General features: G+C 42.9%; 1 protein-coding gene across 4 annotated transcripts; it reads left to right on the forward strand.

Moving 5' to 3' along the window:
- Nucleotides 1-1,922: 1,922 nt before the first annotated feature.
- On the forward strand, nt 1,923-13,690 carry LOC306918194 (uncharacterized protein). 4 transcript variants are annotated; one of them, XM_079531071.1, is made up of 5 exons: nt 1,923-2,041; nt 10,902-11,002; nt 11,502-11,858; nt 11,978-12,122; nt 13,573-13,690. In XM_079531071.1, the coding sequence occupies exons 1-4, from the start codon at nt 2,023-2,025 to the stop codon at nt 11,981-11,983; spliced, it is 483 nt and encodes a 160-aa protein (XP_079387197.1). In that variant the 5' UTR covers nt 1,923-2,022; the 3' UTR covers nt 11,984-12,122; nt 13,573-13,690. The 4 variants fall into 4 exon arrangements, with proteins under 4 accessions (XP_079387197.1, XP_079387199.1, XP_079387196.1 ...); XM_079531073.1 differs by having other exon boundaries at nt 1,935-2,041; nt 10,864-11,002; XM_079531070.1 differs by having other exon boundaries at nt 1,941-2,041; nt 10,864-11,002; nt 11,482-11,858.
- Nucleotides 13,691-23,209: the final 9,519 nt, after the last annotated feature.

Here is a 23,209-nt window from a genome sequence, read left to right on the forward strand (position 1 = left end):
GTTTCTGAACTGCCCACAGCCCTCCAATGAGACACAGACTGAGTAGGAACAAATTGTGCTATTTTATCTTGATCATTAGTGAGGACCATTATATGAAGATAGGTTGAAAAGTGGCGAAGTGGTCCTTTAAGTAGAAAAAAACTAATTGACATGATTGACATGAACACACTGGGCTCACTGCTAAAATCTAAAATATCTAAAAACCACACATTACACACAAAGACCACCAGGAAAGTGTTCTAAATCTTCTAAATGTCATTAAACATATATTTTTTTGCAAAAAGGGTGAAGTTTCCCTTTAACCAGTATGGCGCCCTGAGGGCTTCTGAGGTTGCGTGCACGCATCCGCCTGGGTGACAGCAGACTGCTGGGCGAGCGCTGGCGCTTTGGCATGGGGCGTCAGATCAACATATGGAATGAATTATGTACTGGCCATATATGGAGTGTACACACGACAGGTTTTACAGGTTTTCATAGTCATCTGCGAACCAGGGTCGCAATATTTTTACTTTATGTGAATTTGGATGGCATATTTATTTATATATTTATTGGCATATACTTAATTTGATTTGTTTATTTGTTGTGTGCAATTAGTTAGCCTTCACCGTTCATCACCAATTTGCCACTTGTGGGCTTATAGTCCCATTTTTGAGTGGTGCAAACCACTCCAACAACCAGCTTTGTCTGTATCTGTATGTGTGTACCTGTACGTGGGGCCACGTACAGATGAGCACGGTTGCTTTGGTTAGTGTGTGATGTCACTGCACGACTCAGTTCACATGGGTGTGATTTTTTATGATCATAATAACCCCTCCTTCCCTTCGTATTTTAACACAACTTCCTTTTTAAGATTCAATAAACTTGATGTTGAATAAACCTTTTTGGTACATCAGCCTCTGGTTCTGTTCATTCTGAACACTTAACCAATTTGGGTTACCTTACCTTTGTTCACTTACCTTGTCCAATATAAATACAATATATGGTTAATGTGTTTGTAGGATCCCTCACTCCTATCTGTGAGGGTGGTGTAGTCATTATCTCCCATAATATATTATCCCTGCTACATAAACATTAGGCTATGTTTTCGAACATTGAGATTCTGTCACGGTCCGCTCCTCGCACCGTGGACTGTCCTTATTTTGCTTTTGGACTTAAGATAAGATTTGTCATTTGTTCCTGACTGTTCTGTTTGTTTGTTTTGGTTACACTGTTTGTTACCTTGGTTTTGTTCGTCTTATTTTGTAGTATTGTTTTTAGTGTTTCCTGTCTTCCTAGTTAGCCTACTGTTTTCCTGCCTTGTCTAACCTTGTAATTGGTCAGTGTTTCCACCTGTGTCCTGTTAGTCCCCCAGCCTATCCCAGTGTTGATTGTCAGTTGAGTTCACCTGTGCCCTGTTATCCTGGGTCTATTTAAGTCCTGTGTTTGCGTTGTTCTTGTTGGTTCGTTAGTTCCCTGTTGGGTGAGTTCCTGTTATGCATTCTGAGTTTTATCTGCCTTTTGCCCAGTTGTGGAAGATCCTGAGTTTGATTAATGAATCCTTCTAAGTTTAATTGTTCTGCCTCAGTGGTGTCTCCTGCATTTGAGTCCTCATCCCTACTCACCGTAACAGGTTCCTTACATACATAATTACTTAATACATCTGCATAATTGCAATCTTTTACTTTGTCTATTGTAGTACACCTAGCCCTCATTGACAGTAACTCTTCCATGTGTCATTTATTTTAGAAAACATGCCAACGTTTCACCTCATCAATTCTAACTTGACAATCAAAAAGGTTATTATGATTATTCAACAAGAGTTCAAGGTGAATCCGTTATCAGTATCTTTTAACATTTTTGTATTTATTTTGTACGTGTTTATTTATTTTGTACGTGTTTAGGGAACAGTTTATAGACCTCGCTCAATGTCTTCGCTACTCCTACGCAGACAGACATAGCAACGACCCACTGCGCAGACAGACCAATGACCCACTGCGCAGACAGACAGACCAACGACCCACTGCGCAGGATTGACGACCCAGGATGGACGAGAGACATCACAGTAGGCACGTTTACATGTCACGTTCTAATCGGGTTAAAACAAGGTTTTAAATACACCCGATTTAAAATATCCATGTATACACCTAAATAAACCCGATCAAGTCCGACCCGATTTAAATTCTAATCGGGTGCAGAGGGGTGGTCTAGACTTTTTTTAAACCCGATCAAGAGGACATTTCTTCCATGTATACACCTTAACCCGATTAGAATCTGATATGTTCTTTCTGCACATCAAATCGTCGGCAATTTCTGTTGCTTAACCTCCTTGTTTTTGGCAGTGCGATGAGGCGGTATACCTCTCTCTCGTTCCCTCTCCCCCCTCTCTCTCTGCAAGCGCATGTGCACACACACACACACACACGGCACTATAGCCGAAAATCTCCCATGCAAATAAAAAGTATAAATAAATAAAAGTGTTGCAGCCACTGAGATAATGGATGATGAGAATCACTCGTATGCTACCTGAAGTTGCATGCGCTGCCCCCCCCCCCCCCCCTGCCTCTGTGATCGCAGATCTGTTTCTGTTTGGCTGAAGAAAGTTGATATCCAATATGCCTACATGCCATTATGGTTTAAACTTGAAGCCGTGCTGGTCAGTTTAGTGTGCTTCAAGTCAGTCGGACCAGCTCCGCTGCTTCAAGTCAGAGTTGGAACAGCTCCGCTGCAGCTACAGTAATTGATTTGACCTAGTTTCACGTCTTTTGCTAGTGATGTAATCAATTCATCATTTGGAACCACCTGCGTAAAATTCCACATTAGCCTATTTGACATTTTAAATGGCGTGCATGCCATGTACTCTTAATATTTTTCATTGTGTATATATAGATATTTTATATAATATTCTTTCCATTGCAACTATAGGGTAGGGTAAAATGTGAAAGCTGAATTAATAATAAATAGTATAAAGACGAGACGACTCAGACCATAAGGGTTATTAATTACTAGCCACAAAATAATCTGGAAATCAATCAACTCCGACGTCTGAAGGCTCTACCATTCAGTAGCCTACCATTGCTAAACAGACACAGTCCAAGTAGGCTAGTTGCATTCTCGACAGAGATGAGAGAGGAGAGATGGAACCCAGCCAGCACGTCCACTTGGGTCCCATGTGGTTTCAATGCGGGATACATGGGTACAAGTGGGAATGGGCTTGAACTGGGAACATGTAGTTCCAACATGGTCTACATGTGGGCTAACTTGCATGGGTTGGAAGTGGGCAAGCCCATGTAGTTCCAACATGGTCTACATGTGGGCTAACTGGCATGGGTTGGAAGTGGGCAAGCCCATCTACAAGTAGGGCTGTAGCCTGTAGGCCTACACAAACAGCAGCGTTGTAACAGTAGGCCTATAGAGCGTCGCAGTCCCGCCCCCTACCATGGCCCAGGAAACGATTCTCCGTTAATTTTCCTCATAGACATTTCAGAAAGTATTTATTTAAAGACGTTTACGCCGCGGACAAAGCCAACTCGAGTCGTGACAAATCATGACAACAAACACAATTTTTTGGGCCGAACAAATAATTAGAAAGAAGAAAAAAACGGCAGGTTACAACACTTTTTTTGTTGTTTTTCTTCTTTGTAATTATTTGTTTGGTCCATATTGTTTGTGTTGTCATGAGTTGTCACGACTCGAGTTGGCTTTGTCCGCGGCGTAACCGTCTTTAAATAAATACTTTTTGAAATGTCTATGGGAAAAATGCATTGGGATTCATTTCCTGGGCCATGGTAGGGGGCGGGACTGCGACGCTCTATAGCCTATAGGTATTAGGTAGGCCTACCATTACAATCCCTTTGTTCTTATGCTCATCTTCTCCACTCATTTCCCCCATCAGAAAAGTTGAAGTCAAACTGCTCTGCTGCTTCATTAACGAAACAAATCCAAATACATCCAGTGGCGGCCTTATATATGTTTCAATCGTTTCAATTGAAACGGGCCTCGAGCATCGGGGGCCTCCCGATTAAACCCCCCCCCCCAAAAAACAGTTCAGTGTGTGTAAAGGCGGGAGGGAAGAATGGGTAAAAGTGGGAAAACACATGTGGTGACCCATTTTATAGTAATAATAGGCCTATTAATAATAATAGGGTTAGCTGTGTGTATAATAATAATAATGTATTATTGAGTGGTGCAGCCACTTAAGGAACGGCAATGTGTGTCCCTATGTCTGTCTGTCTGTATGTATGTCTGTCCGTCCGTTTAGGGTACCAACAGGTGACAAAGTGGCGCTGTCGAGCTTCACACCGTGCACAGGTGCATGATGGGAAGTTGAGATTTTTTTAGTGGAGTGTACTCGTAGCCTACTGTACTGTACTGTACTGTACTGTACTTTTACATAATAGGTAGTTAATCAACTAGTCGACTAGAAAACTAGGCAACTAGTCAACTAGTAAAAATGACTAGAAGTGAATGCCCTACAGTATTGATTGATTGATTGAAGAATTTATTAACAGTTTGCAGAATTACAGTACATTTCAAGCACAAACTATACAAAGGCTGTTAACTGTGAGTGGACGACCCAATTAAGCATTACACTTGTTTCCAATAGGGTCCACCATGTTCAAATCATCAAAACATTTAGAGACGTACAAATAGACACTTCTATAGACAGAACAGGAATTCATCATAAAGGAGGTAAAAAGGGAAAAGAAACATATACAGTGAGGGGAAAAAAAAGGGGTGGGCGGTGGGGGGGGATTCACGTTCAGCTCCGTTAATTTGTTTGTTTTCCTTGGAGGAGCTGCGTTGGGTCCCCAAGTTGGCTCAGTGGCCATACCTTGAGTTGGCTGTGTGGCCGCGACCGTCTCTTGTGTTGTCCATGCGTTCGTGTTTGAGGGATTCCGATTTTACAGGGGCCAGTTTCGAATTGCAGCCGTCCGTAGGTGCCCTTTGAGAGCGGTTTTGAAAGAGTCAAGGGATTCGCATGTCTTAATGACAGTTTGTAGGGCGTTCCACATTTTGGTGGCATAGGAGCGAAAAGAATTTAGTCCCTTGTTTGTGCCGAATCTGGGTTGTACATGGTTCGTTGCACTCCCTCTGGTGTTGTGGGTGTGGACTTCGTTAACATTAAGGAAGTATCTAGACAGGTACATGGGTATCTTGGTGGTGTATCGAATCTTGTGGACCAGACCCATTGCAAGATGCTGTACTCTGTCGTCGACCCTAAGCCATTCCAGCCTGTCGAAGTGGGCAGGGGTGAGGTGGGTTCGGGGGGCTAGGTCAAGTAGGAGCCTGACCAGTTTGTTTTGGGAAGTCTGGAGCCTGGTTTTAAGGGCCTTTGAGGTGCTGTGGTACCAGGAGGTGCATGCATAGTCAAAGAAACCCTGTACAAGGGCTCCTGTTAAGGTCTTCAAGGTGTTTTTGTTGACCAGTGAGGAGATCCTGTAAAGGAATCTTGTTCTATGGTTGACCTTTTTGATTACGTTGGTGGCCATTTTATCACCGGAAAGATTAGCCTCCAGGATGGAACCTAGGTAGGTAATTTCATCTTTACGTGTGATAACATTGTCACCCAGTACAATGTAGTACAGTATGAGTACAGTATAGTACAAGTAAGTACAGTACGACTACAGTACAAGTGCATTACAGTACGAGTACAGTACAGTACAATGTAGTAGGCTACAGTACAAGTACGGTATCAGTACAGTACAGTACAATGTAGTAGGCTACAGTACAAATACGGTATCAGTACAGTATGTCATGAACGGGGCCTCCTGTGTGCACTCACTGCACTAGCAGCGCTGAGACACTGACACTTGATAATAATTATTAATTATTAAAATTATGACGTCATGAACGGGGCCTCCCGGTCTCTAAGGCCGCCCCTGAGTACATCACCACTTACATGGGTCTGATTTCATTATACAAACAGTAGCTAATCTGATTAAAAGTGGGCACATGTAAACACCTGATCGGATTTAACTTGCCCCATGTAAACACTTGATCCAAAACCTTCAATCGGGTTTATTTTAATCAGATTGGAAGAAAGGTGTCCATGTAAACGCACCTACTGAGTACAACTCTGCACCCCCTGCTCTCTCTCTAACCGTGCACAAACACCCAGCATCATGTTTTATATTCAGTGGTGGAAGAAGTACCTTGCGTCACCTTGTGAGTTTGTAGATCTGTTATCTTCAAAGGATTTTTTAAAATATACATACATTTGTTTTATACATTTGAAAACTTCTTAAACGTGACCTTCTGCCTAATCAGTACTTTAACTGTATATTTTGGTGCCAATACTTTTGTACTTTTACTCAAGTAAATCTTGAACACCGAACCAGACAATGTATACGATTTGGTACTGATACTTTTACTTAAGTACAAACTGCGAATACTTTCATCTTTTATTTTATTTTATTTTTATTTTTTATTTTTAACGTTTATTTCTTTTCAAAAAGAGCCGTCATTTTCAATGATGCCAAGATTACAAAAGGCATAATACATAAGCAGTGTAATATTAAAAATAAGAACAGCACCACAAAATTAGTACCATCATGTCAAAATAAGCAAAGACCAGTGTGAAATCAATACCGACATCTTATTTAACAGTCTTTATCCAAGGCGCTGTAATTTTGCATTACATTCACACACACATTCATACACTGATGGCAGAGGAAACCATGCAAGGCACCAACCTGCTCATCGGGAGCAACTAGGGGTTCAGAGTCTTGCTCAAGGACACTTTGACACAAACTCTGGGGGAGCCCGATCTGGGAACCTTTCGGTTCCCAACTGGCAACTCTACCCCTGAGCCACTGCCGCCCCAATAACTATTACGTATTTATCACGTAACGGTTCTTGCTAAAAATCAAGCAAATATTTCTCACGTAACAGTTTTCTTCCTGAAATCAAGCGAATATTTCTCACATAACGGTTGTTCCTGAAATCAGGCAAGTATTTCTCATGTAACAGTTTTCTTCCTGAAATCAGGCAAGTATTTCTCATGTAACGGTGGTTCCTGAAATCAGGCAAGTATTTCTCACATAATGGTTGTTCCTGAAATCAGGCAAGTATTTCTCATGTAACAGTTTTCTTCCTGAAATCAGGCAAGTATTTCTCACATAACGGTTGTTCCTGAAATCAGGCAAGTATTTCTCATGTAACAGTTTTCTTCCTGAAATCAGGCAAGTATTTCTCACATAACGGTTGTTCCTGAAATCAGGCAAGTATTTCTCATGTAACGGTTGTTCCTGAAATCAGGCAAGTATTTCTCATGTAACAGTTTTCTTCCTGAAATCAGGCAAGTATTTCTCATGTAACAGTTTTCTTCCTGAAATCAGGCAAGTATTTCTCATGTAACGGTGGTTCCTGAAATCAGGCAAGTATTTCTCACATAATGGTTGTTCCTGAAATCAGGCAAGTATTTCTCATGTAACAGTTTTCTTCCTGAAATCAGGCAAGTATTTCTCATGGAACAGTTTTCTTCCTGAAATCAGGCAAGTATTTCTCACATAACGGTTGTTCCTGAAATCAGGCAAGTATTTCTCATGTAACGGTTGTTCCTGAAATCAGGCAAGTATTTCTCACGTAACGGTTGTTCCTGAAATCAGGCAAGTATTTCTCATGTAACAGTTTTCTTCCTGCAATCAGGCAAGTATTTCTCACATAACGGTTGTTCCTGAAATCAGGCAAGTATTTCTCATGTAACAGTTTTCTTCCTGAAATCAGGCAAGTATTTCTCACATAACGGTTGTTCCTGAAATCAAGCAAGTATTTCTCACATAATGGTTGTTCCTGAAATCAGGCAAGTATTTCTCATGTAACAGTTTTATTCCTGAAATCAGGCAAGTATTTCTCACATAACGGTTGTTCCTGAAATCAGGCAAGTATTTCTCATGTAAGTTTTCTTCCTAAAATCAGGCAAGTATTTCTCACATAACGGTTGTTCCTGAAATCAGGCAAGTATTTCTCATGTAACAGTTTTCTTCCTGAAATCAGGCGAGTATTTCTCATGTAACAGTTTTCTTCCTGAAATCAGGCGAGTATTTATCACGTAACAGTTTAATTCCTGAAATCAGGCGAGTATTTCTCACATGACTGTTCTTCCTGGCATCAGGCAAGTATTGACAGGAGGTCCTTTCTCCAGGTTCCTGGATTCCTTGAACCGTACTAAACCCATTTGATCAAGGCATCATCATGCGCCGTGAAGGAGACTATAAGGTGAGAAACAGTCAATATCATGATTCACCATGCAACAACATTTATGTAAGGTGCAACTGTTACTTACTTACTTACGCCTACTGCCCCTTCTGGGGCATCGGCCGTCAACAAGCGATCTCCAGGCATCTCTGTCTTGAGCTGTTCTCTCCAGCTGGTTCCAGGTCATCTTCATGGTCTTGATGTCTGCCTCCAGGTGCAACTGTTACTGCATTCTAAATAGGCCTACATACAAGATTGCAGTTGCAACTGATTGCATTCTAACTACATGTGTAAACGCTACACGTAAGCTACATGATCACAGTTGTGTTACAGTCCACTGTACAGGCCATTTGGTTTCCAAAATGCTTAGTATTGTAGCAGTCGTCACGTGGCGCGCCTCATTGGTATGTGCCCAAAATAACAGATCTGTAAGCTGTTGAAAACACCATGAGCGGTGTGCAGGGTTGGGAAGCAACGGATTACAGGTAACGCTGTTATGTAATCGGAGTAAAAAAAAAGGTAAATGGCGTCTTACTAACTAACTGGATTACAGTAACGGGGATTACAGGCTTGATTACATTCTCCCCTCATCATTCTCCCCTTCCCCTTCCCCTCATCAATTTATTACAGGCTTGATTACATTCTCCCCTCATCAATTTATTACAGGCTTGATTACATTCTCCCCTCATCAATTTATTACAGGCTTGATTACATTCTCCCCTTGATTACATTCTCCCCTCATCAATTTATTACAGGCTTGATTACATTCTCCCCTCATCAATTTATTACAGGCTTGATTACATTCTCCCCTTGATTACATTCTCCCCTCATCAATTTATTACAGGCTTGATTACATTCTCCCCTTGATTACATTCTCCCCTCATCAATTTATTACAGGCTTGATTAGGCAGTAATTTTGCATTACATTCACACACACACATTCATACACTGATGGCAGAGGAAACCATGCAAGGCACCAACCTGCTCATCGGGAGCAATTAGGGGTTCACTGTGTGTGTCGCTGCCGCTACCCATAATGCACTGCACAGTGGGCACACAAGCAGCGGCGGTCCCAGCAGCACCACGTCAGAATCCAACTCTCCAGTCCCTATATTATATATATTATATTATATTCCATTATATCGCGTGATGATCTATAGCCAGCGGACACTCTGGTCAGTGATCTGTATAGGGGAAAACAGGAGGCGGGGTGTGTGTGTGGAGCGCTCTGTAGCTGCGGGGTCACGGGTGGAAAATGATACATTACGTTCAAATGGCACTCCAGTAGGCTATGCATTGCTCGCTATGATGCAGACATAACCATAACTCTATGGATCATATCATTAACATGCAGCTCTCAACAGCTTCTGTGTTGACCAGTGTGGTGGTCGTATCAAGATCATTTCAAAACGACATAGCCTACAACAATAGTTGATTTCTAAATGCAAACTGAATCAGTCTGTGATTAATTACAGCTGTTGGTCTCTCATTGCAAAGTTAAACTTGTCAGCTCAATCGCGCTATAATGTGTGTGTGTGTGTGTGTGTGTGTGTGTGTGTGTGTGTGTGTGTGTGTGTGTGTGTGTCTGCCATGTGAGAACGTATTTGTTAAAGTACCATTTGTTTTTCCAATAGGCCTATACCAATTGCTTTTGGCTGTATACATATTTTATTATAATGATTAGGAATTATTATTATAATGATTAGGAATAAAGTTACCTTTTGTACAAACTGTGCCTGAATAAGACTGTATTTTAAAATGAATCATAATGTTGGTAGGTCTACTTAAGAGCCAAATATTTTCTGAGGTGGTATCGTTGAGAACCACTGATTTAACTATTTCTGTAGTTTTTTCATTCTTGAAAAACATTCTTGTCTGGTTATCAATGATAAAACTTGTTTTATCTAATTAAATAGTTTTGCATGAAAGTAATCCAAAAGTAAGTGAAAGTAACCCCTTACTTTTGAAATTGTGGTACTCTCATTACGTTACTCAATTTTTTGCAAGTAACTTGTAACTGTAGGGGATTACTTTTTAAATGTAACCTTCCCAACCCTGGCGGTGTGTGGATGGTTTGTATGTTTGTTCTTTTGGACACCGTCCGTTACACACATTACGTGTGCTATGTATCTGTATTAAGAGTCGATGATTGATGTACACTACTAGATTATAGCCAAATTGGCAGTTGATAAAAAATAATGTAGTCTATCTCTGTTCAGGAATGTTGCACAACGGTGAATGATGGAGAAGTTCCATAACTTAGACATAACCGTCACTTCTAAAACTAAAATAAAGGGAGCTGCTACTTCAGAGATGTTTACTCACCCCTGGAATCCATTACAATGGTGGAAATGGAACATTAACAGCCAACGAGAGTTGCATAAATCCTTTATTTCGGCGATAAGTCTGTTCTCTCACACTGTTCTCTGTATATTGAACCATCTAGTGGCCTAACATTATGGTAATTGTTTGGGTCAGGCCGAGCCTCGGGCCGACCCGGGTAGGGTAGGGCTGGGCCTTAATTTTCGGACCCGTTGTGAACGCTACGTCTCCCCCTCTCCCACCCCCCCTCATCCTCCCCTCTCCCCCCTTGGTTGTGTGGGTTCGTTTCCCATCAGTGCGATTGTTATTAACACTGTACAGACTCACGGTCCAGTAAGACCTGCCACTAACTCGTCATCCGGGGAGCTTCTCCCCGGAGTCTCTTTTTGTCTCCCACTCTGCAGTTCCATGGACTTGTATTATGGACCCCCAGCTGCCTATCAAGAGTGTGACTGTGGACCCGGCCTTCTCCCAGAGCACGGCCAAGGACTGCTACCATATCATAGTACACCACCTCACTGTATTTTATCTTCCTCTTAATCCAAGTGCATTTTTGTGGCTCTTGAATCAGAGACAGGTACTTGCCCATCTCTTCCAAAACAAGTCATTTTTTTCACCCTTCAGCATGTATAGGAGTCTTCTTTTGTGAACAGCTCACGTGTCATGACTGATTGTGCTGACATATTTCCATTGCTGACCCACGGCAAAGGCCAGGTCTGGGTTGGTATGGGTGTTCCATCGTGCAGAGAAGAAGCTTGGGGGCACTTTTGGGTCAAACAACAGTAGTGAGTTGGTGCTAGAGAATTGAAGTCTCCTGTATATGGGCCATTCTACCGAATCGGTTCAAATTCAGAGTTGGAAATTGTGTGAAATTTGTATGCTATTTTGGAAAAACTTTTACCATATTCATGTCGCACCAGATCTAAGGGACACATATTTCATAAAGGCAGACTCAATTATCATATTGTATTTTAATAATGTAAGTGTTTGTTTTTCCTTGGCAGACCTTGGAGATCTGGGCGGTGTTGGGCGCGGAGCCCGAAGCTAACGAGACCTTCACGGTGCTGCTGTCCAGCCCCAGCGGAGGAGCCCGTCTGGGGGGAGCGGCTCCACCGTCCAGCCCCAGCGGAGGAGCCCGTCTGGGGGGAGCGGCTCCACCGTCCAGCCCCAGCGGAGGAGCCCGTCTGGGGGGAGCAGCTCCACCGTCCAGCCCCAGCGGAGGAGCCCGTCTGGGGGGAGCAGCTCCACCGTCCAGCCCCAGCGGAGGAGCCCGTCTTGGGGGAGAGGCTGCACACCTACATCACCGTCCTGGAGAACCTGGCTCTGTCCGGCCTGTTCCGCATCGGACCCACGCTGAACAGGTCAGCGCTGAGCATCACACCACACACCGCATCCACAAAAAAAGATATTTATTTAGGCACGCACGCGCACGCACACACACTGTAGGTTTAATATCTCTACCTGTGTATTTGCTGTTCAGAACTAACACAGAGGTGGTGGCCACGGAAGGGAGCGTGGTCTTCCTGAAGGGGGCGTGGTCTTCCTGACCGCTTCCCGTAGCAACGGTCTGGACTCTGCCGTCGGTGTGCAATGGGAGACGCAGTCTGAGAGCGCCGCGGCCGCAGGTGAGATGACGAGATGACTTCATGGTGTAATTTAATTGACTGGTTCTCCAACTGATGCGTATTTGGCCACGGACCCCCATCTGAAAATATGTTGTGCTTGACCAGTCATTAGTCCTACAAGTTGCTACAACCTATCTCAAACCCTCACCCTAACCCTAACCTCCCACGGGGCAGCACACCAAAACCTAACCTTAACCCTCTCCCAAACACACCTCACCAACCTTAATCCGGTCGCGTTAACGCACCCCTCACCAACCTTAATCCGGTCGTTTTAATGCACCAATGTCTAACCAATGCTATGTCTAACCAAAGTGTGCCTCCCCAGTGGTGCCCAGAAGAGAAGATTTATTACAGCAACAAAAAAATACCAATCCAGAAAATAATTGCAATTGCACAAACTCGCAAGCGTGGCACAAACTCCTGCGCTGTGAGCTTGTACATCTGCTACTTTTGAACATCCAACATATCAATGGATAAAGTGGTTAAAATGATTGTGATGCCACGTTAACTACTGTTGATGCACCTTCACCATACCTTTGTAGCTTTATAACAATCCAGTATTTGTTGTCAGATTGTTTATTTGGATTTCTTTCTCATTTCACCTTCCTTCAATCTTCGCCTCCGTTTCCCTTCTCTTTCACTGTAGTCGGGGGATATTAATAAAATCTGGGAATACATTTCTTACCAAGAATTTTCTTCACCAATGTGTTTGTAAAGGTGTCTACTAACATATCCCACATTGGTTTCTATTCAACCACCCTAGGGGAATTTCTGACAGCTGCTGAAACCATTAGCCTATAACGTAAAATGTTCTAAATTTCATTATGTTTTAAGTAGCATGATTCTGAATCCATTCCAAGCATTAGTTTTTCACCAAAAACAATCCTTGGGCCAAAAATGGCCATATCCGTCATCACAAATGTGATGACGTCAGTGCACATTTGGGCAAGTGGCTATGGCCGAATTTAGCACAAGGAGTGTTTTTCGTGCAAAACGAATGCTTGGAATGGGTTCAGAATCATGAAAAACCCCTAGTTTGACCATAGACCCCCTAGTTTGGCCATAGCCACTTGCCCAAATATACCCAAATGTTTTGACCTCATCAACCATTTTTAGGAGTGTTTTTAGTGCAAAACTAATGCTTGGAATGGATTCAGAATCATGAAAACACCCTAGTTTGACAAGCATAATGAAATTTAAAACATTATGCCTTATAATGGTTGTATGGCACACCAACTTTCAGCAGCTGTAAAAACTTCCCCTAGGGTGGTTGAATAGAAACCAATGTGGGATATGTTAGTAGACACCTTTACAAACACATTGGTGAAGAAAGTTCTTGGTAAGAAATGTATTCCCAGATTTGACACTATACTGACGATATTCCCTGACTACTGGGGTAAATGGATTGTAAAATGGATTCATGATGATGGTGTGTGTGTGTTTCTTGCAGAGGGCAGCATCCCAGTGCTGGGCGTGTACCAGACCTTCCAGAGGGCAGCGTCCCAGTGCTGGGCGTGTACCAGACCTTCAGCAGAGGGCAGCGTCCCAGTACTGGGCGTGTACCAGACCTTCAGCAGAGGGCAGTGTCCCAGTGCTGGGCGTGTACCAGACCTTCAGCAGAGGGCAGTGTCCCAGTGCTGGGCGTGTACCAGACCTTCCAAGAGAACCCTACGTCGGCCTGGTGCGCCATCCCCGACGACGGAGCCTCCTCCCTGGCTATGAGACTGGACAGAACGCCCCCTGTTGGATCAGCTCACACCCTGGCCACTCTGTGCAGATGGCAAGGGATCTTTGTCCCCATACAGGTACATACAGACCATCTCTCCTCTCTATAAGCACCTTGCATTTACCTCCATTTTGTTTTCTGTCGGGTGGAAACCTTGGATGTTCAAGACTACTTTTCAGGAAATACTCTCATCTCTTACAAAACAAGTCAACAAGATACTGCACTTTTTAAGCTTTCAGCATGTATATGAGTCTTCTTTTGTGAACAGCTCAAGTGGCATGACTGAGGTGCTGACATATTTCCATTGCTGACCCAAAGCAAAGGCCAGGGCTGGGTTGGTATGGGTGTTCCATTGTGCAGAGAAGAGGCTTGGTGGCACTTTTGGGTCAAACAACAGTAGTGTGTTGGTGCTAGAGGCCCATTGGCTCTGTGTCTCTCCATTTGATGATGTTTGGCTATAACCCAAACATGATCTGCAGATCAGCTTCCACCAACTTCTTCTAATAACAACTTCTAATACCACCTTTTCTAAACACGTCCTTCTAACACCACCTCCTTCTAACACGTCCTAACACCACCTCTTTCCATGTTGGTGAAAGCTGATCTGCAGAAGACATGATGATGTTAATTCACTCACTCCCACTGGTACCAGCGCCTGCCTTCTATGCAGGGGTCTTCAATTCCCAATACAAGGATTGGAGTTACAGCCAAACATCCTCAAATGGAGAGACACAGAGCCAAGGGGGCTTGTTTGACCCCAAAGAAGCTTCTTCTCTGCACAATGGAACACCCATACCAACCCAGACCTGGCCTTTGTCGTGTGTCAGCAATGGAAATGCGTCAGTACCTCAGTCATGCCACTTGAACTGTTCACAAAAGACTTGTATACACACTGAAGGGTGAAATAGTGCAGTATCTTGTTGTCTGTTTTGGAAGAGATCTCTGCTTCAAGTGCCACAACATTGGACTCAGATTAAGATGAACCTGGCAATAGGAGACCTTATGATTATGGACGATTCAGTGCCACAGAGCTTGTGGGTGTCGGGACGAGTCAAGTAGATGACACCTGATGCAAAGTGAAGAGTCACATATGATACCTGATGAAAGGGGCTTGTCAGATGTACGTGCAGATGTATGTATGTGCATATCACCCAGCTAAGCAGCACAGTCAGTGTAGGTGAAGTCAGGGTTCATATCTACAGGTCACCATGACCACAGCGTCTCCATGCATGAGACATCAGACTTCCCATCTTGTGACTACGACGTCACTACGCTGCCACCACCACCATCACTGTGCTGAACCAACGAGGGGATGCCAACGATCTCCTCCACGTGGGTCATCGTCAGCTGACAGCAACATGGATTCATCTCAGCCAATCACGATAGAACAACAACATTCCGCCATGTTTGCTATAATTGTGTTATTCACGGAATAGAAACTTTATCCAGGACTCAGGAACGGACTTTGTAACTATGGAATAACGCCATGTCAAGCCTGGATCTGTAACATCTTTTCACTGAGAATCAATTTGTATAAATTCCACTAAACTTTATAATTCGGCATGGTCTGAATTCCTGCATCTTCCTAATTAGTTTTTAAGGGTCTTTTACCAAGGTGTTTTATCCATTGCCTGGATTGTGTTCAGGCTTCAATGGTTTTTCTAGGATTGGCAAAGGTTACTAAAGGATTTTAACCCATTTTGGGTGGGAACCCCTTTTGGTGTTTTAAAGCATGATGTTATACTTTAGCTATTGAAAAATAGCAGATTCAGATTCATTTGGTTCCATTCAAAGTTCTCTGAAAGGTTTATCCATTGTGCTATCTTAAACGGACAGCGCACTATATTTGACAACTACTAAGGTTTTCTAAAATGGTTCTTTAATTACTGCCTTAAACTGACAGTCCTATATTTTAACAATGAATCCATGAATTGAACAAGGTGGACCCTCTTGTAAACAAGTGTAATGCTTAATTGGGTCGTCCACTCACAGTTAACAGTCTTTGTATTGAAATTCAGGACCCTGATGAAGACCGTATAGGTTGAAACATGTCGGTTCAATAAAGTTTCCTCCTTTTAACATTAAGTGTGCCCGGATCTCCTCTTTGTTCTACAGTCGTTGTATTGAGTTTGTGCTTGAAGTGTAATGTAATTCTGCAAACTGTTAATAAATATTTCAATCAATATTTCAATCAAATTCTATAACTATTACCCTAGAGTTGGGTTCTGCTTGACGTTTCTTCCTAAGGGAGGGAGTTTTTTCCCGTTAACACTGTCGCAATATTGCTTGCTCTGGGCGGCTGTCCTTTGTTCTACATGTAAAGTGTCTTGAGACAACTTGTTGTAATTTGACAGTTTAATAAAATGGAATTGAATTGTGTATCAGGCATAAATGCATGTGTTCTGACAGGTGGGTGAATATAATTGTGCAGTAAAATTGTACTATAAAACTATATTTGTACTTAAAGTATTTGTACGTATAAAGCTGTTTAATTGTGTTTTAAACCAATGCAAGGGAATGCTTGACGTGTCTCTGTAAAGATGTTTAATTGTTTTGAACCAATGCAAGGGAATGTTGGATGTGTCTCTCTGTAAAGATGTTTAATTGTTTTGAACCAATGCAAGGGAATGTTTGATGTGTCTCGGTATAGCGGATTAATTGTTCTGATGAACTAATGCAAAAATAACAAATTATCTTTTTTTTTCTTTTTCTTTTAACTTCTGTGTCTATTGTCTGTTTTTGTTAGACACATATTATAACCCACATTCAATACATCATCAATATATATCACCCACATTCAATACATCAACAACAAAGCCAATACGAAACAGGCTGTCTTAAACAACAAAGGGACACTACAAAGTGTGTATATTCTAAACATTTAAATAAAAGTACTGTATTTGAAGCCCCAGTAGTAAATAGTAGTGCAAGTGATAGTTTTTAGTTAAATATGTTTATCGTAATTATTACAGAAAAGATATTGGTTCTGTTCAGAATTTGTCGCGTCATGTCTTTCCACAAAATAATAGAAAAAGCTCAAAAGGGGCTCGATAAGACAGTTCGATAAGGTGCTAGTTATGAATAAAAAATAACGAGCTCCATCGCTAGTCCTCCCTCACCAGCACGCTGGCGGGAGCTTCTTCACACCCCGACCAATCTATAAATCTTTGTGCATAGTTCAATTTGAACAAGGCCCTTTGCCTTACCAATCGCCCTATTTAGCTTTATATTCATTGTTAATAACTTGATTGACTTTGAATGACGCTACAGGATAATAGGCACCACTATAATACGTTCTTTATGCATTTTCTTTCTTGATAAGCACTTTTCTACCTTTTGAGGTTAAAGTAATAACGTACAAACATGAGTGATAATTGATTCTTATGCATTCTGTTAGCTGCTTGGTAAGCACACTTTACTAATTTAATTTACTCTCATTTTAGTTATACAAAAGTGTGCTTACCAAGCAGCTGTTTTGAAAGAAATCCCAGAGCTGATTGTGTTAAACACTTAAGCCCTATATATACTTTGAGCGGTCACGACCAGAAGTGAGGAGGCAGAGGCAGAAGATACATCAAACCCCAAAGGTGCATGGGCCCGTAAATGTCAGTGTCCATAACATACATGGTAACAATAAAACCTGCATGCATATCGGCCTTTAATACACCCCACCCTCAGGCGCTACCATCCACAGGGGTGCTCTAGCACATGGGTTCCCAAAGTGGGGTCCGGGGACCCCCAGCGATCCTTGAGGGAGTTCCAGGGGGTCCCCAGCTAAATTATAGTTAGGAACCAAATGGACCCTTATGGGTATGTAACTCTGAGAGTGTACAAATAGAACCAACGGGTCCATTTGGTTCCATTTGAACCGAGTTAAATTACCGACAGAGGCCAAACACATACCTCTACTGCACCCTATAAGCATGTGGTCCGAGACCATGGACTATAGCCTGTCACTTTTCCGTGATTTTCACCTTTTTTTCAAATCCTCCGTAATCGTGAAAAATGGCATCCTATAGCATGGATACACTAGCAATGCTAGTGTATCCATATATATTTATCAGTATAGGCTGCTTATTATGAGTTTCCTTGGACATGTTACTGTTTGGCAATTGTCCTCCACAGAAGATGTCCGTCGTGGGCCACTGTCCTGTGGGTGTGACGTAGGCCTGATCATCCGACTCTCCCCATTGGCCAGGCGGTCACGTGACTTTGCTGTCTTCCTGGAGTGTGGGCTTTATAACCACAGTCTGTGGCAACAGCTCTTCGAGTAGCAACGCAGCTCTCCCTGCAGCCGATGCCATACTCTGTTAAGCCACTTGTCATTAGTTTGTGTTTCTGTTCTGCTTTGTTTGTGCCTGTGAGAGAGGACGTCTGTTTGGTAGGTGTAAGTTGTAGTTTTTGTCCCTGTATGCTTGTTAGGGTCAGATGTCCGAACTCTGGTCTTTTGTAAGTAACTATATTTACATATGCAAAGCCTTTGTTAATATTCTGATACCCAATATTCTGAGCCTTTGTAGATATATATTTCATTCATTTTGAGCCATTACATATATATCTATTTATTCTGTCATGAGCAAGTCTGTAAATAGCTTTTTATTAAATAATTTTACATAAGTGACATCAGTTTCGTCCTTCCAACTATTATGGGCCAAGTTTGCCCCTAGACCAAGAGTGGTCCGTAATACGGTCCGAGACCATGGACTATAGCCTGTCGCTTTTCCGTGATTTTCACCTTTTTTTCAAATCCTCCGAAATGGTGAAAAATTGGCATGCTATAGCATGTGGTCCGAGACCATGGACTATAGCCTGTCGCTTTTCCGTGATTTTCACCTTTTATTCAAATCCTCCAGAATCATGAAAAATTGCACCCTATAGAGCGTCGCAGTCCCGTCCCCTACCAGGGCCCAGGAAATGATTCTCCGTTCATTTTCCTCATGGACATTTCAGAAAGTATTTATATAAAGATGTTTACGCCGCGGACAAAGCCAACTCTTGTCGTGACAAATCATGACAACAAACACAATTTTTTGGGCCGAACAAATAATTAGAAAGAAGAAAAAAACGGCAGGTTACAACACTTTTTGTGTTGTTTTTCTTCTTTGTAATTATTTGTTTGGTCCAAAATATTGTTTGTTGTCATGAGTTGTCACGACTCGAGTTGGCTTTGTCCGCGGCGTAACCGTCTTTAAATAAATACCTTTTGAAATGTCTATGGGAAAAATACATTGGGAATCATTTCCTGGGCCTGGCGTCGTCATGAAAGGGGGTGGGACTGCGACGCTCTATAGCATGCAGTCCGAGACCATGGACTATAGCCTGTTGCTTTTCCTTGATTTTCACCTTTTTTTTTTAAATCCTCTGAAATCGTGAAAAAAGGCACACTATAGCATGTGGTCCGAGACCATGGACTATATATAGTCTGTCGCTTTTTCGTGATTTTCACCTTTTTTTCAAATCCTCCGAAATCGTGAAAAAATGGCACCCTATAGCATGCAGTCCAAGACCATGGACTATAGCCTGTCGCTTTTCCGTGATTTTCACCTTTTTTTCAAATCCTCCGAAATCGTGAAAAATGGCACCCTATAGCATGCAGTCCGAGACCATGGACTATAGCCTGTCGCTTTTCCGTGATTTTCATCTTTTATTCAAATCCTCCAGAATCATGAAAAATTGCACCCTATAGAGCGTCGCAGTCCCGCCCCCTACCAGGGCCCAGGAAATGATTCTCCGTTCATTTTCCTCATGGACATTTCAGAAAGTATTTATATAAAGATGTTTACGTCGCGGACAAAGCCAACTCTTGTCGTGACAAATCATGACAACAAACACAATTTTTTGGGCCGAACAAATAATTAGAAAGAAGAAAAAAACGCTTTTTGTGTTACATTTACAATTTACAATGTAGTCATTTATCAGACGCTCTTAATCCAGAGTGATTTACATTAAGCAAGAACAAAAATCATGGCGATACATCACATACATAAAAAGTAGTTATCATGTAACATGCGTAAGCTAAGAACGTAACAGTGGAATCTCTATATAATGAAACTACATACTAAATGGTGCATTTATATAGCGGCTTTATCCAAGGCGCTTTACATAGATTGTGCATTACATTTACCCATTCACACACCGATTGCGGTGGAAGCCATGCAAGGTACCAACCAGCACATCGGGAGCAATTTTGGGTTCAGTGTCTTGCCCAAGGACACTTCGACATGTAGACAGGAGGAGCCGGGATTCGAATGGCCGACCCATGGATCATTGGACGACCTGCTCTACCTCTTGAGCCACAGTCGCCCCTATAGTGATGTATTATTACTATACATATACTATAGATCTTGTCGATATAGACGTAAATTATTTAGTGATGTATTATTACTATAGCCATGTAATCTTTGCACGAGTGTATGGAATAGATGTTTATATATGGCAGGATTAGCCTAAATTGCACTCATTTAGGGGAAATGAGTGCTAACAAGTCTATTGGTACCAGTTACTACACATGTTTAAGCAAACAAGCATCAATCTATTTGATTCCCACAGAAGAGTAGTTAAGGCCTTGACACATTGTCAGGACCGGGATTCGAACCCAGGACCTTCTGCTTTCCAGGCAGCCTCTCTACCCATTCAGCTGCCTCTTCTCATCAACACAATGATTCTAAAACATCTTCATGTCAAGGACACCCAAATGAATAATAGGTATTTGGCCACAGACCCCCATCTATGATTCAGATAGAAGAGCCTTGTCTGGGTTTGAACCCACAACCTGAGGATCATGTACACAGTGTCTTAACAGAGGGAGCCACCAAGTTCTCTCTAATCATCCACACTTTTAGGGTGTTCTTTGGGTGTCACTCTTTAAAACATGTGTTGGGCAGAAAGACATGAGCTGGACTTGAACCCATGACCTGTGGCTCACATACACAGCAGTTTAACCCAGAGAGCCACCATGCTCCTCCTCTGCTTTGCATCTTTTTCCAGTGTTCTTCTCAAAAACATGCTCCAGCGTGAAAGAAGAATGAGCTCAGCTGGGTTTGAACTCACAACCTCTGGCTCACATAGACATTGTCTTAACACTGGGAGCCACAGAGCTCTCTTTGATTCAGCTCTCTGAGATTCCTCATAGTTTTGCTTCTGTTTTAGGTTGTTCTTCTGGTTGTCACTTCAAATGGGGCCTTGGGATCATATACAGAGCATCTTAACAGTGTTTGCTGTTCCATCTCATGTGTCTTTGATGCTTTTAAGTGTTATCATGGATGTTAGTCAGATAATACAGAGGAGAAACCATGACAGAACACAGAGAGCCCGGTAGCTCAGTGTGTTACATGGCTGAACACATGATCCAGACGTTGTGGGTTCAAATCCCGCTCTGCTCTTTGCTCTGAAACTTTACTTTGAAGAACGAAGAAGATATAAGCGCCCGGAAATCTCACTCAGACAGGAGAACGCTGTGGTGGCGCAATGGTTAGAGACCCTACCTGCACCAGCGGAAAGACTCTACCTGCTCCATCACTCGCGAGTTCTCCTACCGGTTGATAAGTCATGGACCATGTATGGGCCCGGGACCATGTATGGGAGTGGGCGGTGGTGCCCCCCGGTGGTCTAGGACAATAAAACAAGGTGGTTATGAAAATAAAATCCAGATCTGGCTGAAATCTTAATACAAGGAGAGAGAGAGAGACAGGAAGTGGTGTGACTAGAGAGAGGAAGTGAGAGAGAGGAAGGGGGTGTGGATAGAGAGGAAGGGGTGTGACTACAGAGAGGAAGTGAGAGAGAGGAAGGGGGTGTGGCTAGAGAAAGGAAATGAGAGAGAGGAAGTGAGAGAGAGGAAGGGGGTGTGGCTAGAGAAAGGAAATGAGAGAGAGGAAGTGAGAGAGAGGAAGGGGGTGTGACTAGAGAGAGGAAGGGGGTGTGGCTAGAGAAAGGAAGTGAGAGAGAGAAAGGGGTGTGGCAGAGAGGAAGGGGGTGTGGCTAGAGAAAGGAAATGAGAGAGAGGAAATGAGAGAGAGGAAGGGGGTGTGACTAGAGAGAGGAAGGGGGTGTGGCTAGAGAAAGGAGTGTGGCAGAGAGAAAGGGGGTGTGGCTAGAGACAGGAAGTGGTGTGACTAAAGAAAGGAAGTGAGAGAGAGGAAGTGGGTGTGGATAGAGAGGAAGGGGTGTGACTACAGAGAGGAAGTGAGAGAGAGGAAATGAGAGAGAGGAAGGGGGTGTGACTAGAGAGAGGAAGGGGGTGTGGCTAGAGAAAGGAGTGTGGCAGAGAGAAAGGGGGTGTGGCTAGAGACAGGAAGTGGTGTGACTAAAGAAAGGAAGTGAGAGAGAGGAAGTGGGTGTGGATAGAGAGGAAGGGGTGTGACTACAGAGAGGAAGTGAGAGAGAGGAAGGGGGTGTGGCTAGAGAGAGAGAGAGAGAGAGAGAGGGGGGGGTGTGACTAGAGAAAGGAAGTTAGAGAGAGGAAGTGGGTGTGACTACAGAGAGGAAGTGGGTGTGGATAGAGAGGAAGGGGTGTGACTACAGAGAGGAAGTGAGAGAGAGAGAGGGGTGTGGCTAGAGACAGGAAGTGGTGTGACTAGAGAAAGGAAGTGAGAGAGGAAGTGGGTGTGGATAGAGAGGAAGGGGTGTGACTACAGAGAGGAAGTGGGTGTGGATAGAGAGGAAGGGGTGTGACTACAGAGAGGAAGTGAGAGAGAGGAAGGGGGCGTGACTAGAGAGGAAGGGGGTGTGGCTAGAGAAAGGAGTGTGGCAGAGAGGAAGGGGGTGTGGCTAGAGACAGGAAGTGGTGTGACTAGAGAAAGGAAGTGAGAGAGAGGAAGTGAGAGAGAGGAAGTGGGTGTGACTACAGAGAGGAAGTGAGAGAGAGGAAGGGGGTGTGGCTAGAGAAAGGGAATGAGAGAGAGGGGACACTAGAGAAGGAAGAAAGAAACTAGAGAGAGAAGAAAGACACTAGAGAAGGGAGAGAGAAGAGAGAAACTAGAGAGAGAAGAAAGAAACTAGAGAAGACACTAGAGAGAGAAAATAGAGAAGGAAGAGAGAAACTAGAAAAGAAAGAAACTAGAGAAGACACTAGAGAAGAAAGACAGAAACTAGAGAAGGAAGAGAGAAACTAGAGAACGAAAAGAGAGAAACTAGAGAGAGAAGAAAGAAACTAGAGAAGAACGAAAAGAGAGAAAATAGAGAAGGAAGAGAGAAACTAGAGAAGACACTAGAGGGAGAAGAAAGACACTAACATTGTTTCATAGAAAGTGTGTTTCATAGGAAGTGAGTTTCATAGTAAGTTAGAAATATGTGTGTTTCATAGGAAGTTTCTCTCATAGAAAGTGAGTTTCATCGTAAGTTAGAAATATGTGTGTCACAGTCA

This window comes from Electrona antarctica (genome assembly GCF_951216825.1).
Source record: "Electrona antarctica genome assembly, contig: scaffold_148, whole genome shotgun sequence".
Taxonomy (NCBI): Eukaryota; Metazoa; Chordata; class Actinopteri; order Myctophiformes; family Myctophidae; genus Electrona; species Electrona antarctica.

Bases quoted from the DNA above. Each gene is read 5' to 3' on its own strand.
- LOC306918194 (XM_079531070.1), top strand. From the start codon at position 1,964: ATGACCCACTGCGCAGACAGACAGACCAACGACCCACTGCGCAGGATT. The intron at 2,042-10,863 runs GTAGGCACGTTT...TCATCCGGGGAG, and splicing joins GATGGACGAGAGACATCACA to CTTCTCCCCGGAGTCTCTTT. The intron at 11,003-11,481 runs GTACACCACCTC...TAATAATGTAAG, and splicing joins AGGACTGCTACCATATCATA to TGTTTGTTTTTCCTTGGCAG.